The sequence below is a fragment of the Prunus persica genome, chromosome G2, assembly GCF_000346465.2.
Source record: "Prunus persica cultivar Lovell chromosome G2, Prunus_persica_NCBIv2, whole genome shotgun sequence".
Taxonomy (NCBI): Eukaryota; Viridiplantae; Streptophyta; class Magnoliopsida; order Rosales; family Rosaceae; genus Prunus; species Prunus persica.
The window spans coordinates 8,519,456-8,536,154 of record NC_034010.1 but is presented as its reverse complement, the minus strand read 5'-3'; the positions used below and the strand labels follow the sequence as shown (position 1 = coordinate 8,536,154).

Genomic DNA, 16,699 nt, shown 5'->3' with positions numbered 1-16,699 from the left:
TGAGGCCAAAAATTTGTAATACCAAGTATTTTCAGATAATTAGTCTTTATTGATTCTAATATGTTCAAATAATAGCCCCTTACCCTTAGGCAATGTGGTTTGGATCACCGCGTCCTACATAAAACTTCCGTTCAAGCACCCCCTACAAGTCATAAAATCGTTTCTTAACATTACATACATAAAACAATAAGATATCAATCATATGAAAGCATCTTGTCTATTACTGAATCTACATTTCATGTGAATTTTTACATGTAAACCAAGTTCCAAAACTACAATTGTTTTGGGTTGAACTAGTACATAGGGAATTAGGTTCACCATTGTCGAATGAGAAACCATCGTCACTGTTAGGGGTAGAACCGGTTGGGTCTGCAGTAGAAAAACTATCAGAACCAGAGAAATCAACCACATTGTTGCTTCTACATTGAGAAATCGTTTGACTAGGATAACTGTAGCTAATGTCCGGGGACGGCCCTTTATCAGAACTATACTGATAGCTTTCAGTACCTGATGGGATATTCACACCTGCATTTCTACTTGGATGCAAGTTTCTTTGAGAGCAATTACGCTTTGTATGTCCATATCCGCGACACAATTGACATTGTCGACGCTTGCGCGTTCCACCCTGCCTTGCTTGACTGCCTTTTGTCTTAACGATATTTGGATCTTTCACAATATTTGAAGGACATTGTTCAGCGCTACCCAATTTCAGACTCGTCTCTTCTTCCTTTTGCCGTAAGCCTTCACAAATTCCCTCCCATCTACTAAACTCATTCGTCAACATGGCATAACCATTTGCACTCTTTGATGCATAAAAACAAACTTTGTTTGACATAGCACTTAAACTTCCATACCTCGCCATTTCTACAACTTCCTTGGTAGTGTCTTCGCCTTTGCTGATAAATTCCCTACATGTATCAGTTTGGGCACTCTTTGTCCATCTCTTCATTATGAGTGCTGGAGGAATTTTCGTAAGGTGCTCGCACTTCATTACATAAAACAGGTGGCAACACGGGATCTCTTCACTTTCATATTTCCGACATCCACACTGTATCCGTATCTGTTCCCCACCGTGGTAAACACAAGTCCATTTATTAAGCGGTTCACCATATTTTGACAATACGTATACACGACCTCCAAAATTATGCATCACATTATCATGGATGAGTGCTGAACAAGATTCGATCTCCTGACGAACCAATACAAAGCATCTATGCGTGTAAATCAAAGAAGCTTGTTGCTCGAGTTTTGTCAATGCGGTTTTAAGGACTGGTGTTGAGTACTTTGCATTGAAACCATCCTTTGCCGTGGTATTCCTAAGACGTAACATAGCTCTATCAATTGCTAGAATACATTCAAGCAACTTCACACCTTTCCTCAAGTAATCTTTCACATACTTGTTCATAGACTCCACACGTTGAGTGGTGCACATACCACCGAAAAACTTTCCTCTCAAACATGATTCAGCCCATGAGTCACTTTTTGCATACATCATTTCCAACCATTCTTTTTGTTTCGGAGTACTCACTCTTTCCCTTAGAACCTCCCATTTCTTCTCAAACTCGTCCAATGCAAATGGTTCCCAAATACATGCCTGAAAATTTCTTACCAATTCATCATCCTTCAAGTTATTTTGTGCATTCCTTGACACATGCCATGAGCACAACCGATGGTTAGACATGGGAAACACATCATCAATGGCTTTACGCATTGCCTCATCGCCATCCGTCAATATTGATATTGGCTTCTTATCTTTCATGGATGCCATGAATGTTTCTAATAACCACTTGTAAGTTTCAAATGTCTCGTCCTGCAATAATGCCAACCAAACATTACAGTAGAACGGTAGTTGTTCGAACCAACAAACAACACTAGGGGCTTGTCATAAACATTTGTTTTGTACGTGCTGTCAAATATGAGGACGTCCCCATAGGCAATGTAATCCAAAAGTGAAGTGGAGTCCCTCCAAAACAAATTACCAAGCCTATTTTCCTCGTCAACACTGAACTTACAAAAGAATTCTGGATCCATTGCTCCTTTCGCTTTCAAGTAAGATAGTGCAGCTTCTGTGTCACCGTCGAGCAAAATTTCCCTCCGTGATGCATCCAACTTATTGTACAGATCCTTTATTTGAAAACCAACATTTAAATACCCGCCACATTGGTCGACCATATACTCATATGTTTGACATGTTCTAACCAATGCTCTTCGCATTCCCACTGCTTGTGCTAAATCAGAATTTCGAACAACACGGTTACATCGGAGATATGGTGATTCAAGTGGAGTAACTAGTTGATGATTGTGATGTGGTTCAAAATTTGTAACGACGTAAACGTCACGTTTCTTCTCATAACCCACCCAAAAATGGGCAGAACAATTCTCTCTTGTAATTGGCTTTGGTGGTCGAATCCTATCTGATCGATCATTAAACTTCTCATTTCTCAAACCTTCTTTAGAACAACACCACCGTCTCCTACATATTTTCCCTTTCGCATTTCGCACCAATTTGTCTTTTCTCACGCTAAATCCAATGCCCTTTGCATAACTCATATAATATTCTTCTGCTAATTCTATCGTTTTAAACTCTTTTCCCATAACATATTCTTTCCTCGGTGCAATCATGTCAACATCATTATCATCACTGCTTTGACTAACCATATGTTGGACCGACATATGCCCAGTCTCTGTTGTCGGTGCCCTATGACTCGACCTTTCACAACCACCCAGATACCCTGAATCACTACAACCACCATTTGATGTCTCTAGACCCTTGTCCATCTTACCAGACCCCTTCATGCCTGAGAAACATAATTTCAAACTGAAATTACCTTATACTCTATGTGCTAACATACTTTCTCTTTAAAAAAACACAAATCAATAATCTCATGCAATTGCACATACTCAGGTCAATAATTGCACCACGTATAACTGTTTTGCAACCAAAAACATGCAATTGCATCAACTCATTACCCAAATCACATTCAAGTCCTAAACCAGAAAGAGGGTTCTTTGAAATCTTACTTGATGTTTCCATACTTTCAAAGGCCTCTCCTTACACTTCCTTTTGGCACCAACTCAAATGTCGTCGTTAACAGCCAAGGATCTTCGAAATCTTTACAACCACATTGTTATTACAAATTCATTCCCCTGCGACATTGAAATTCTATATCAGACAATGCCAACAAAACAAATTAAATTAATTAAATACCTCCAATTTGGTGACCATTTCATCATGGAGGTTGGACCCACCATCAATTTGGTATCTGCATATGAGTTTTGGGCAAGCAGAGAGAAGACTTGAGGACCTCAATTCGGTGAGCATTACCTTCTTGCAGCTGCGTTTTGCCAAGCACAGACAAGAGTTGGACGCACTTAGGATGAATTTGGGCAAGTGAGAGGAAGAGTTCCTTGTGAAGCAGAGACAAGAGTTCGCAGCCAAGCAGAGACAGTGGGCAAGAAGAGAGGAGTTCGTGGAGGCGCTAAGGATTGGATTTGGGCAAGCAAAAAGAAGAGTTCCTGGAGGCGCTAAGAATTGGATGGGCTCTTACGATTTTCGATTTGGGCAACCAGAGAGGAGAGCGTGCGTCTTCTTCATCCTCCAAACCCGCCTTCTCTGCGCGTCTTCTTCATCTTCCAAATCTGCCTTTCTCTTTCCTCACATGCCACTCACGTGTTGAATAACAAAAGCCTCAACAGGTCACCAAGTCATTCAATCTCAGCCATCCTTTTTTAACATGAAAACTCAGCCGTTGGATAGCTGGCTGTACTGGTACAGCTGATGCACCACAGAGAATTAACCACATTATGGTTTACGAAATTGGGAATATTTTTGAATGTTATTTGTATTAGATGACAATTTCTATTACTAAGTATTTTCGAATAATTGGTCCTTTTGTAGTATAATATGTTCGGATTATTGCCCCTTACCGTTTGTCATACTCTGTATTTCAAATAATTGAGCCCTTCGATTTATAGTACAAATTATGTCTAATTATGCATGTACAGTAAAATATGATCCATTTTTCTTATTTTCGTTTGCGCAGAATCACTCTTGCATTGCATCACCAACATGCAATTGCATGCCTGCAATGCAAATGTTGCTCGACTGTTGGCAAACTCTTCAGAGCGTAAACACGAAGCTAAAAACATTCAATTGCATAAACTCATTACTCAAAATATATTGAACTCCTAAACTGCATGAACTCATTACCCAAAATACATTCAACTCATAAACCAGAAAAAGAGGGTTTTTTGAACTCTTACTTGATGTTTCCAAATTTTCAACGCATCCTCTTTACACTTCCTTTCTCCACCAACTCAAATGTCGTCGTTCACACAATTCCAACAAATCAAACTAAATTCCACTCAATTTGGTGACCATTACATCATGGAGGCTGGACCCATCTTCAATTTCGCAACGATTACCTCTCTGCAGATCAGTTTTGGGCAAGCAGAGAGAAGAGTTGAGGACCTCGCTTAGGCAGAGTCGCCAGCTTTGTCTTCAGTTTTCTCGTGACGACCTCGATTCGGTGAGCATTAGCTTTTTCTGTAGATGCATTTTGGCCAACACAGGATGAATTTGGGCAAGTAGGGAGAGGATTTGGTGGGCAAGCAGGGAGAGCATTTGATGGGCAAGCAGAGAGAGGATTTGGGGGCGCCTATGATTGGATTTAGGCAAGCAGAGAAAAGAGCTGGAGGCTCTTACGATTCGATTTAGAGAGAAAACTTGGAGCGAGCGTCGTCTTCCACCTCCACAGCATGCGTCTGGTTCTGTTAGCCCTTATAAGAGTCACGTGTGACTTAGCTGCAACGAAAATTCGGTGGTGCATCAGCTGTACCGGTGCAGCCAGTAATCCAAAGGCCAGTATTGCATTTTAAAAATGAAGGGCTAAGATTGAATGACCGGAAGACTTGTTGTGCCTGTTGTTATTAAATATCACGTGACATACACGTGACTGAGAAAACAAGTAAAAAGCTTCAACGAAAGCGCGGAAGCCCTCACGTGCACTGGAGCTGCTTATCTCTGCGATCGATCTCTCTCTTGGAAATCCAATCCTCATCTGTGTCCCCAAATCAGAATCTGGGAGTCTCACCTCTGCCGACGCCGAGATGCAACAGTCATCGGACATCGCCGATTCCGGAATCACCATCCACGCAAGGTTTGCCTGCTTAGTTGTCTTCTTTTTCCATCGGTTCAATTCAGAAGATTACTCGGTTTTTGTCTTTGAAGAATCTTTATCAAGAAGCTTGGAAGCAATTGGGTTTTGGGGTTGATACATCTGGCAGATCACCACATGCTCTCCATTTGTTTGCTGAAATGTCACACTCATGTTGGGTATGCAATGGCGGTACTGCACTTCTTGATTTTGATCTTGGCTACCATATGGGCATTCGAGACGATGGTGGTGGTGAGTTTCTCACGAGTTGCTTCATTGGAGGGTTGATGACAGAGAGCTTCGCCAGGACTTGTACTTGCTTCGTTTTGTTCCTGTTCAAGAAGCCTCTACGCCAAATCTAAAATTGCTCAAGGTTATACAGGGCTTTATCAAGAATTGTTCAGTTGTCATTTTCCTTGATTCTGGTAGTTCTCGAAATTTCATTGGTTTGGCACTATTCAAATGGTTAGGGTCCAGGATTATGATTGTGTCCACACTGTTTTTACTCTTCCGTTGGGTAATTGCATTCTTGATTTTGATGTTGGCTACCTTCTGGGCATACGTGGCCAAGGTGATGGATTTGAAGTTGATAATGGGCATACTGGAAAAGAAGAAAATTTCTGCAAGGTTTATGGCTATGAGCTTGAGTCATTGAGAGCTTTACTTCTTTCTCCCAGGGCTCATTCCAAAGGACTTGGAGCCATTGATGTGTTAGTGAGCTTTCCAATAATTGGGGAGTTTTATGTGGGTGGGCTGCCAATCCAGCAGCAGTGAGACCATGAGTATTGTTTGGTTCAGCATCTCTGTAATTGCATGCTCTGATGGTGGCCTTGTTCAAGCCAACCAATTGATATATTGCTACAACAATATGAGTTCAATGGCACACATCCATCACTGAAATGGCAGCAACTTGTTGGTTCGAATTCCAGAATTTCATCCTTGAGGACAAGGATTGTTTTTGTGGGGAGGGTAGATAGGAATCTCTATATAAGCTGGAACTAGGTTAGTTGTTAACCATTAGTTAGGCTATGCTTAGTTGACAGTTGGTTAGGTTAACTCTATATTAACTAAGTGAGTCTGTATTTGAGGGAGTTAGTTGAGAAATTGTATCTTTTTCTTTGTGAAAGAAATAATATCATTGCTCTTGAGATATTGAGTTAAAGTAGAAGGCAGGTACTATCAATTTATACAAGAACTGCCAAAACTCTAAACCTAAGATCGAAGTGGAGGATAACGCAGAGGCCAATGCACAATGATGGCTTCCTGCACACACTAGGCTTCACTTTCTCACCTGCTTCCCGTGTAATGTCTCTCTCTCTCTCTGTGTGTGAAATAATTGGGCAAAAATAAAACTAAATGCATACGAAACTCCAATTCTCAATTTGTGCATTGATCCTTCTTATCTGTTTGGCTGCAGAGGGTGCAACTTGAGAGTGGAAAATTCAATGTTTTCCAACTCCTCCTTTAGGCCACAGGTTACAAATTGTTGTCATTTCTCAGTGTGTATTTTTAGCTTCTTCCCAATTTGGTTTTAATTATAAACATTTTGCAGGTAACTTCCGGAATGCAAAAAATGGCAGCAGTTGGCGAATGTAGTGCCGAAGGAAATTGGTACGAAAGGGAAAACTCCAATTGACTGCTTGCGTAATCTTTCTTGTTAATAGTGTGAATTATATGACAAAACAAAGAAATTTAATTTGGGAACCCAATTTTAGAGTTTTCACATGTCTAAATTGAAATGTTTTTGTAAGTGAAAGCTCATCATGAAAAAGGTATAGAGTTATGTAAGTTATCGTAAACTCATGTTTTCATACTCTCTCTCTCCCTAAACCCAGGTTTTGGATGCACAGTTCTGTTTCTAATTGAAGCTTAATATGCTTTGGAAATTAGATTCTTTAAAGTGGGTTTTTCTTCAGGGTATTCTGAAAGCAAAACCCAACAATCTCAGCTACATTTTTTTGAAAGAATTACCTAAATTGGTGGTATGTTTCTGCTATTGAGTCAAATTTTGTTTTTGGTTTTCCCTAGTAGGAAGTAGTTTCTATGACGTGGCTCTTTTGCTATGCAATCACCAGGCTTCTGGTTTGTAATCTTCAATACTCCATGATTTTAATTAACATTGCCAGTCAAGAAATCGTTTTTAGGAAGGTGAATTCCCAATGTGGTTTTTTCAAGGGCTTTCAAGAGACCAACTCAATCACTTGAAAAGCTAATGGATGTTATGAGGGAAGAGCTTCCTAACACAATGGCTGCTGTTCGTATATCCGGGATAGAGCTCAGTGTCTTGGGTTGCCATTACCATTTCAAAGATTGTATTGCTAAATCTGTAAGTGTATGGTTCAAATGTGATGCTCATGATTGGTATTGGTTGCTATGATTGCCATAACTGCTATATATTGGTGGCTCTGGCTAATGATTCAGGAAAAGAGCAATTAAGAAAAGTGCATTTTTGTTACACTGAAATATATGTTTTGAGATACCATCACAGTGTTTAAATAATCTCTCTCTACCTCCCTCGCATTTGCAGGAAGGGGTATGCTCACTTGGACTTTTCATGCATACTTGGTGAGATTCTCACCTTCTTCTGAGAGCCTAATATTTAGGGGCTAACATTTGTGTACTCTACAAGTTAAAATTGAGCTAAACGTATTACAAAATATTTTAGGTAAAGTGTTTTCTTTGCTTCTGTTTCTTTTTTGAGATCTTATTTCTTATTTATGTGACATGGAGTCTTGGTTAGAGAAAATAGATTATATGACATTTAATTTTCTATAGCTTTTAGGTAGTAGTAGATTATCCGTATTGTCATGCAAATACATTATAAGAGGAAATTTGGTGATCTTTGCATACATTATAAGAGTGTGATCCAATGAGCCTTCTGGTAAAAACAACAAAGTTAAAAACCAAAAGAAGGGCGGAATGCAATTGCATATTGTAAACTAAGAATTGCAAACAGACATTACGAAATTGCATACATATATATGCAATTGCATATTGTAAAATGAGAATTGCACATAGATGCTACGAAATTGCATACAGGTTTATGCATATGCATATTATAAACTGAGAATTGCACACATGTGCTATCAAATATGCGATATATGCCCAAAAACCATTAAACATGGCTAAATTGTTGATTTAGTCCTTGAACTTGTACCCAATTTTCAATTTATCTCATGACATTTTCTTATAAAATTAAGGATATGAATTTGTCTTTATCGCCAATATCTTCCCTGCCGTTTAATTACCTAACATTTCGTCCAATCTGTCATTAAATATGAGGGAAAATGGGTCATTTCATACGTTAAACATAATTGAATTATGTAAAATAAGATAATATGAAGGGATGTTAAATATATGCCATAAAGCCAAACATGTGATGTTGCTTTCTTTTCTGGATATTTCACCATCATTTATGGGTAAAATCGTTGTTTTCAAATATGATATTTAGTCTAAAATCATAATAGCACAATAATACTTGGATATATGGTTCGTATCAGGGCTATGCAATGAGACTCGATATAAGAAGACTTCTCATACTTTCACTTCATGTCATAAACATTCATGATCATATATTATCAATTGGGCATTGATCATAATCGAAAGAGTCCAATTTTCTTTTTCGTCAATTCAATGTGGCTTAATCAATCGACCATTAAGTAATAATTTTTGTTGAAAGTTTTTAAATTTATATTTGTATCAACAATCATATGTTTGATATTATTGATTTTTTTCAATTAACAATGTTGTAATAATTGGAGACAATCAACAAAGTTCAATTTTATTCCCAATAGTTCATTGGGTTAAATTAGTAGTAAATCACGAAAGTTATATTGAGTAATTTATGCCAACAAACCTACCTAACGAAAGCTAAGTGACTCGTTCGTCGGGTAAATGATGTTGCCCATTGACCACATTACCCAACAAACTCCATGATTTACTCAACAAACAAGGTATTTTACTTCGAGGAAGTAAGGGGTGCATTCGTTGATTAAAATTGGCCATTCCTCGTGAAATTGGACCCAACTAACTTACTTTTTCAAACAAACGGGCTATTTGTTCACGTAAACGCAGGAGTTGTGTTCGTTGAGTAAAGTTGCTCGTTCCCCGAAAAAAAGGGCAAAACTAACTTACTTTTTCAAACAAACGGGCTAGTTGTTCATGTAAACGCAGGGGTTGCGTTTGTTGAATAAAGTTGCTCCTTCTCCGGAAAAATTGGCCCAACTAACTTACTTTTTCAAACAAACTGGCTTTTTGTTCATGCGAACGCAATGGGTTGCGTTCGTTGAGTAAACTTGTCCGTTTCCTGAAAAAATGGGCCCAACTAACTTACTTTTTCAAACAAATGGGCTATTTGTTCATGCAAACGTAGGGGTTGCATTTGTTAAGAAAAGTTGCCCGTTCCCCGGAAAAATTGGCCAAACTAACTTAATTTTTCAAACAAACGGGCTATTTGTTCACGTAAACGTAGAGGTTGCGTTTGTTGGGTAAAGTTGCCCATTCCCCTGAAAAATGGGCCCAACTAACTTACTTTTTCAAACAAACGGGTTATTTGTTCACTGGAACGTTGGGGTTGCGTTCGTTGAGTAAAGTTGCCCGTTCTTCGGAAAAATGGGCCAAATGAACTTACTTTTTCAAACAAATTGGCTATTTGTTCATGCGAACGCAATGGTTTGCGTTCGTTGAGTAAAACTGCCTATTCTCCAGAAAAATGGGTCCAACTAACTTACTTTTTCAAACAAACATGCCATTTGTTCACAGTAACGCAGGGGTTGCGTTCGTTGAGAAAAGTTGTCTGTTCCCCAAAAAAAGGACTCAACTAACTTACTTTTTCAAACAAACGGGTTATTTGTTCACGTGAACGCTGGGGTTGCGTTCGTTGAGTAAAGTTGCCCGTTCTCCGGAAAAATGGACCAAATGAACTTACTTTTTCAAACAAATGGGCTATTTGTTCATGCGAACGCAATGGTTTGCGTTCGTTGAGTAAAGCTGCCTATTCTCCAGAAAAATGGGTCCAACTAACTTATTTTTTCGAACAAACATGTCATTTGTTCACGGTAACGCAGGGGTTGCGTTCGTTGAGAAAAGTTGTCTGTTCTCCAAAAAAAGGGCTCAACTAACTTACTTCTTCAAACAAACATGCTATTTGTTCACGCGAACGCAGGGGTTGCGTTTGTTGAGTAAAGTTGTCCGTTCCCTGAAAAAATGTACCCCACTGACTTACTTTTTCAAATAAACTGGATATTTATTCACTCGAATGCAAAGAGTGCCTTTGTTAAGTAAATTTACCTGTTCCCCTGGAAAATGGACCCTACTAACTTAGTTTTCCAAACAAAGGGGCTATTTGTTCAAGTGAACGCAGGGAGTGCATTCGTTCAGAAAATAAAAGTTGACGAGAAAGAAGAAGACATGAATGGGTGTTTTGTTTTGAGTTGAAGAAATTATTATTATTATTTTTTAAGGAAAAAACGTATGGGTGTGATATATACTATTGTTAGTTTAATTGGATCTATCCCCTTATATTTTTCACGTGCTTCTTTTTAAAACTATTTAAAATTTTGTTCTTATAATAAAAAGAGAATAAAATTACAAATATATTCACATAACTAAGACTCAAACCTAGACCTTGTACCAAAGGATATGCACTAGAAACCAAATCCACTAAATAAAATTTTGTGTCAATGTGCGGCACGTTGGAGTATATATACAGTTGTTATAATATTAATATATATTATATAAAGTAAAAGAAATTCGGAGGTCCTAAAAAATTAGGAGCCCTATGCAGTGGCACCACTTGCATCATGCCAGGGCCGCCCCTGCCTACTAGTTCGGTTAATCCTAATTTTTAATACAATCATTGATAATGTACACATAACATTTATGAACATTTTACACCAAAATTACGTATTTCAATGCTTATATTTGTCATTTTTGTTGATTTTTTCCCGATACCTATAACGATAACGATATATTCCTCGAAATTTCCATAAATTGGAGGCCCTATATTATCTGCACGACCGATATTTTAATCCTTGACCTTACCTTTGTGAGGTGCAGAAATTAGACGGGGCAATATTGCACACGACCCGTTAACATGACACGAATTCGCATCAAATTATCAATATTTGGGTTGAACTTAATGGGTCGGGTTAAAAACGAGTGAACCCATTAAGCTAACGAGTCATGTCGGGTCAATTTGCGAATATTGCATCCACCCGTTAAGGAGAGTAATTCTGTATTTTTTTAAAATATATATTTTTTAAATATCTCATATCCCCAACATCATGCCTTTTTAAAAAAATAAAATAAAATTCTTTCTTATTTTCCTTCTCTCTCTCTCTCTCTCTCTAATATTATTTTTCCTTCATTCCACTTCCTCTCTTCGTCGACTTTCTCATCTCCCCCTCTCTTTTTTTCTCTTCTCTACATCCCTCAATCTCTCACTTTTTTCCTGTTCTTCTCCCCTTTCGGAAATTGTCCATCTCTCCCCTCCATTTTTTTTCTTCTCTTCTTCTCTCCCTTTTCTTCTTCTTCTTCTTCTTCTTCTTATTCTCTCCATCTCTTTCTTTTCTCTCCATTTTTTTCTTCTCTTCTTCTCTCCCTCCCTTTATTTTTTTTTAATTATATATAAATAATCTAATCAACCAACATTTTGCTTCTCTTGTTTTATCATTATGCAAGACTAATCCTGAACTTGTAGATTTTTGGATGGTGTTTATGAAAGATGAAAATTGGGAGAAAAAGGGCAGAGATAGGGGGTTGCTAACTCGTTTTGGGATATATATATATATATTTCCTAGTTTATTCTTAACGGATTGTGTTTGGGTCTGGTATTTCTCACCTGTTAGCTTAACGGGTCGTGTCGTGTCAACCCATTAAATTAACGGGTTAACACGAACATGATCCCAAATCCATTTGCCAGGTCTAGCAGAAAGTGGATTCATCACTATCCATGTTAAGGGTAATGATTAAAATATCGATCTCGAGTATAAGAACCTGAAAACCATTTGAGTTCCAAAAACCTGAAAAAGTTTCACTTGCTTATTAAATCTACACTAGTTTGTCTACTTCGAGAAAGCACGAGAGTGAAATTTGTTTGTACAAATGATAATAATTGCATATATAGGGTCAACTATTGCATAAATGGTATGCAATTGCATATCCTGGTTTACAAAAGTCATTAAAAATAATTTTATTCAAGTTTAGGCTTTAAAGAGACTGCGCAATTGCACGTCCCATGATACAAAAACTAGACAGCGGTGTACAATTACCCTTTCCTCCATCTGTTTTGTTTGTAATCAATCAACAACCAACATAACCAATGGGGCATTGGTTAATTTATGTTAATTCACTTCTGCAAAGCTTCATAACTCATTCAGTAGCAAAACCAAGCTAAACCTAATAATAAAATAAATATTAAAAAATAAATTGAAAATTGAAATTGCAAACTAATTAAAATAAATATAATTACATACAACCTGCAAATCTATCCATTGTAACATGATATTTAAATCACAATAAAAATTACATTTAAAACTAAAACTACTCAAAATGAACTAAGTTATCTAGCACTTAGAAGATCACGAGCAATTAGAAGATCACGAGCAACACAGTATAAGAAAACCTTTATGGGAAATCCATCCTTACTATATGGCACTTTATGGGAACAACATATGGCGCATAACCATTTTCTCAAGTCCTCACTATATGGCACTTTATGGGAACAATGGTTGTTGTTCATTAAAAGCAGAAGACATCAGAGTAAGAAATAAATAAAACTTCACAATTGAAAATCACCCTCATGATGTTACTCTGACATTACTTGATTACAAGATGTGGATGAAGCGTTCGTGAATTGTTACATGAAAGAGTATCACTTGCGTACTTAAACCCTTTCCAAGCATCCTATACATATCATGCATTTATCTGATACATCTCACATGGGAAAGCATGAACTCATTATAACACAATAGATTTCTACATGCCTATCCATGGAAACTATCCAACACCAATCCAGATTACCTGTTTATATACCACCTGTGATACAGTTTTTTGAAATCAAGAGCACACCAACATTACTTAATTGTCAACTCCAAATAAAAGAAAATCATAGAGCGTTTCGGTACACGGTACACTATCCACTAGAAGATCTGTAGATTGATAAATTAACCGTCCACAAATGCCAAAACATCATGTAAGACCTAATATATTTTTAAAAAATAATTGAACCTGACATAAATAATTAAAAAGGTTTTACCAGTCACTTGTAGGTGCCAACATGGAAATTAAATTGAGAGCATGGAACTTAAGGCACTCAACAACTTGGGTTGTGTTTTAACTAGGCAACAATAGATGTTTGATACCACAGTTGAAGAAAACTATGAGCTTTAAGAAGTGAGCAAGAGAAAAAATAGAAGTAGCCTTACACTGTCTTGAACCATATCCTGCCTTGCCCACCACAGAAAAGCACCCACACCAACAATTGCTACAAGCACTGCAAGGAGCTGGATGTGGAAAGGCATCAATTTCATTAGAGATATAATCCTACATGCTGATGTCAGAGTCAAAAATAAAAATGATTATATTAGAAACAAAAATAGTATAAAACTACCTGTTTTTTTTTCAGAAATGTAAAGGAACTAAGATTTGTGAGAAGAACCCCAAATCAGTTGCTAAATGAAAGAGAGTACCCAAATGGAAACAATTGCATCCAAAATCCAACCAAGCTGCCTCTAGCAGTAGCTCCGTCATCTTTCCCACCACCACCTCCACCACCATTAAACCCAAACCCCTGATTGAACCTCACCACAACCTCTCTTTTCATCTTCTTCTTCTTCTTCTTCTCTTTCTTCTTCTCTAACTGGTAACTCAATGCTCTATTTTCTTTGATGACTAAGATGAATGAATTTTTTTTACAATAAAATGAAATCTTACGCTACGATTAAAAAAATCTAATTTAATAGATTAGAGAACCTCATATTAATTTTTATTTTAAAAAAAGGACAAGGGAAAATTTGAAGGAAGAAAAATTTACAAAACCCAAACTTGTGCTCTAAATAAATTAAAAAATAAGAGAGAAAAAACAAAGAAACAACAACGAAGAGAAGCCAGATGCGTGTGAACTAAAATCTCCCAGCCAGATGCATGTGAATTGAAATTGAATTTGAATGGTGATGGGGTATTGTCTTTGTCCCCAACGTTGATGGTCAAGCTTTGGCCTGAAATTTTGTTGTACCACGTGAAAGTGATGAGGAGCTGCTTCTGGGTGAGAGTTTGGCTCTGTCTACCCACTTTCCCTTTCTCTGTCTCTACAATTCTCACCAAGCAAGAGACCCTCAAAGAAGAATCCAAAAACAGCACACAATCTCTCATTTCAACATTACTTAAATTCACACACAGGCATGCACAGAGTTCTTTTTCTAAACATTTCTACTCAACTTGCGAACTATTTCAATAACAGAAAGCTGAAGATTTAGTAGATGAAACGCAGCAATTTATTTCCCAGAATTAGAAAACAATGCAATAAATCCATGAAAATGAAAAGTAATCTATAAATTAGTAAAAAGGTCCCATTTGAGATGATGGATTCATATTTTCCTCAACATGAACACTCCAAATATTTCTCATAATTATCAAATTGACCAACTCACAATTCTCAAATTCCATTTGATTGCTTTATGAATTTCCAATCCCAATACCTTAAATTTATCACAAAAGCCAAAATGAACAAGCAATAGAGAGATAATAACATACGGGCAATAGGAATTGGAGAAGATGGCAATCTTGTTGAGTAGATGACGTTTTGTACGAACGCCGAAGGCGAAGTCGAAGCCTCCACGACGATGACGTTTCCCAACAATATCAGCTCCGCCGCCGCTGCTGCCGTGAACGCAGCACCACCCAACAACTCTAACGCATCTTCACACGACGACACAACGATCGCAGGTCCGAAAGGCCGATGCAGCTTTGAGACGATTCAAGCGAGTCCGACCCGTCCTCTGCCACCGGTTTGCGCCGTCGAGACTATCCAGCTTCACAATACAGAGGAGTAGGACGAGCAACAGTTCAGAGCAAGTTGAAGAACGAGCGCGTGGTTTTGTTTTCCTTCTTTTAACCTGTTACCCAAAACAGCCGGTTCCTATTGTTTTTAAAAAACATCACGTGCCTATCATGTGAGCGGCTGTACCTATACAGCCGATGTATCTCAACCATCTATTTTTGAAATGCAAACTCAACCCTTGGATAAGTGGCTGTACAGATACAGCCAAGGCACCACAGAATTTTCGGGTCAAAACATTGGGACTAAGACAGTAGAAATTTTTGGACAAAAGAGAGATGAACACTAGTGTGGGAGCATATATTTTCGTCTCCAATCAGGGCACGCCACGTGGAAAAGAAGATTATCTCTTTAATTAATTAATTAAATCAGTTTATCTGGCTAATTAATTAATTGGGATAAATATCTTAATTAATATGATATTATCTTTATTTAAAGAGATAATATCATTAATTAAGATATTATCACAATAAAGAGAAGATAATATCATTTAAATCAGATATTATCTTCTTAAGAGATAATGTCTATTTAATTCAGATATTATCAGGCCCAACTCGATTCCTACGAAACCCTAGCCCCGAGGCTCCTATAAATAGACGACCTCATTCATCATTCAAGGTACATCTAAACCTACTCCTTATACCCGAGAAAAATACCCGAAGCTCTCTCTCCCTCTCCACTCTCCATATTTCCTCCTCACGGCTCCGGCCACCACACATGGCTCCGGCCACCCGGTTTACACCCTACATAAAACTCCGTACCCTTTGCTTAGCTATTGTTTTCCTACAAACACTCGAACTAACTTAGGCATCGGAGGGCCTTTGGCCAACACCCCCCGGGTGTGGTCTATTTACTCCAGTCTTTTTTACAGGAATCGAGGAAGAGAGAGAAGGAAGATCGAAGGTTAAAGGATCTAGAAGCGAATATTCTCCCGTGAGATTATTTGCACAAACATTTGGTGCTTTCATTGAGAGTGCGAGTTATACTCAACGCGTGCTCAAGGAATCCGTTCCTCCTATTTTCCAATCCACCGAAGCCTTCCAAACAACCATGGTTGGAAGCAAGCGCACGAGGAGCAAAACCGCCGCTATGGCTCAATCCGTGACGGCCCAAAGCTACTCCTCCCACGATCCCGCGATCGACATGGCGGCCCCACCACCTCTCGCCGCCATGAACCCTCAACAGCCACCCCGTGTGACTGGAACCACCGTACCGGCCTCCGCCGCCGTCGTACCGTCTCAAGGCCCCATGGCCGGACCTAGCCACCTTCATAGCACCACCGTTGAGCATGGTGGAACCTCACATCCAGTTGGGCTCACTACCACCGTCGACTTTGGCCCAATCTTGGAGCAACTTCAACCATTCCCTCCATTGCCTCCACGCTCGACGCATGCTCCCACGCACACATCCAACGAAAACCTAGCCCGTGTGCAATTGGGCTCTACACATTTCTCTCCTCCCGATCCACGAAGTCAAGTAGACCTTA

At 38.5% G+C, this 16,699-nt stretch overlaps 1 protein-coding gene and 2 long non-coding RNA genes across 4 annotated transcripts; 1 reads left to right on the top strand and 2 right to left on the bottom strand.

The window, feature by feature from the left end:
* Positions 230 to 3,034, bottom strand: LOC18785230 (protein FAR1-RELATED SEQUENCE 5). The gene is made up of 3 exons (XM_020557207.1): positions 2,902 to 3,034; positions 1,864 to 2,798; positions 230 to 1,810 (listed from the first exon to the last, which is right to left on the bottom strand). The coding sequence occupies exons 1-3, from the start codon at positions 3,032 to 3,034 to the stop codon at positions 230 to 232; spliced, it is 2,649 nt and encodes an 882-aa protein (XP_020412796.1).
* LOC109947026 lies at positions 4,981 to 7,844 on the top strand. The gene is made up of 4 exons (XR_002270036.1): positions 4,981 to 6,458; positions 6,574 to 6,631; positions 6,709 to 7,482; positions 7,684 to 7,844. It is a non-coding gene; the product is annotated as an uncharacterized LOC109947026 (long non-coding RNA).
* On the bottom strand, positions 12,774 to 15,196 carry LOC109946998. Of its 2 annotated transcripts, none has more exons than XR_002269996.1 (2): positions 13,768 to 14,132; positions 12,774 to 13,660 (listed from the first exon to the last, which is right to left on the bottom strand). It is a non-coding gene; the product is annotated as an uncharacterized LOC109946998 (long non-coding RNA). The 2 variants fall into 2 exon arrangements; XR_002269997.1 differs by lacking the exon at positions 13,768 to 14,132 and adding an exon at positions 14,910 to 15,196 and having other exon boundaries at positions 12,814 to 13,660.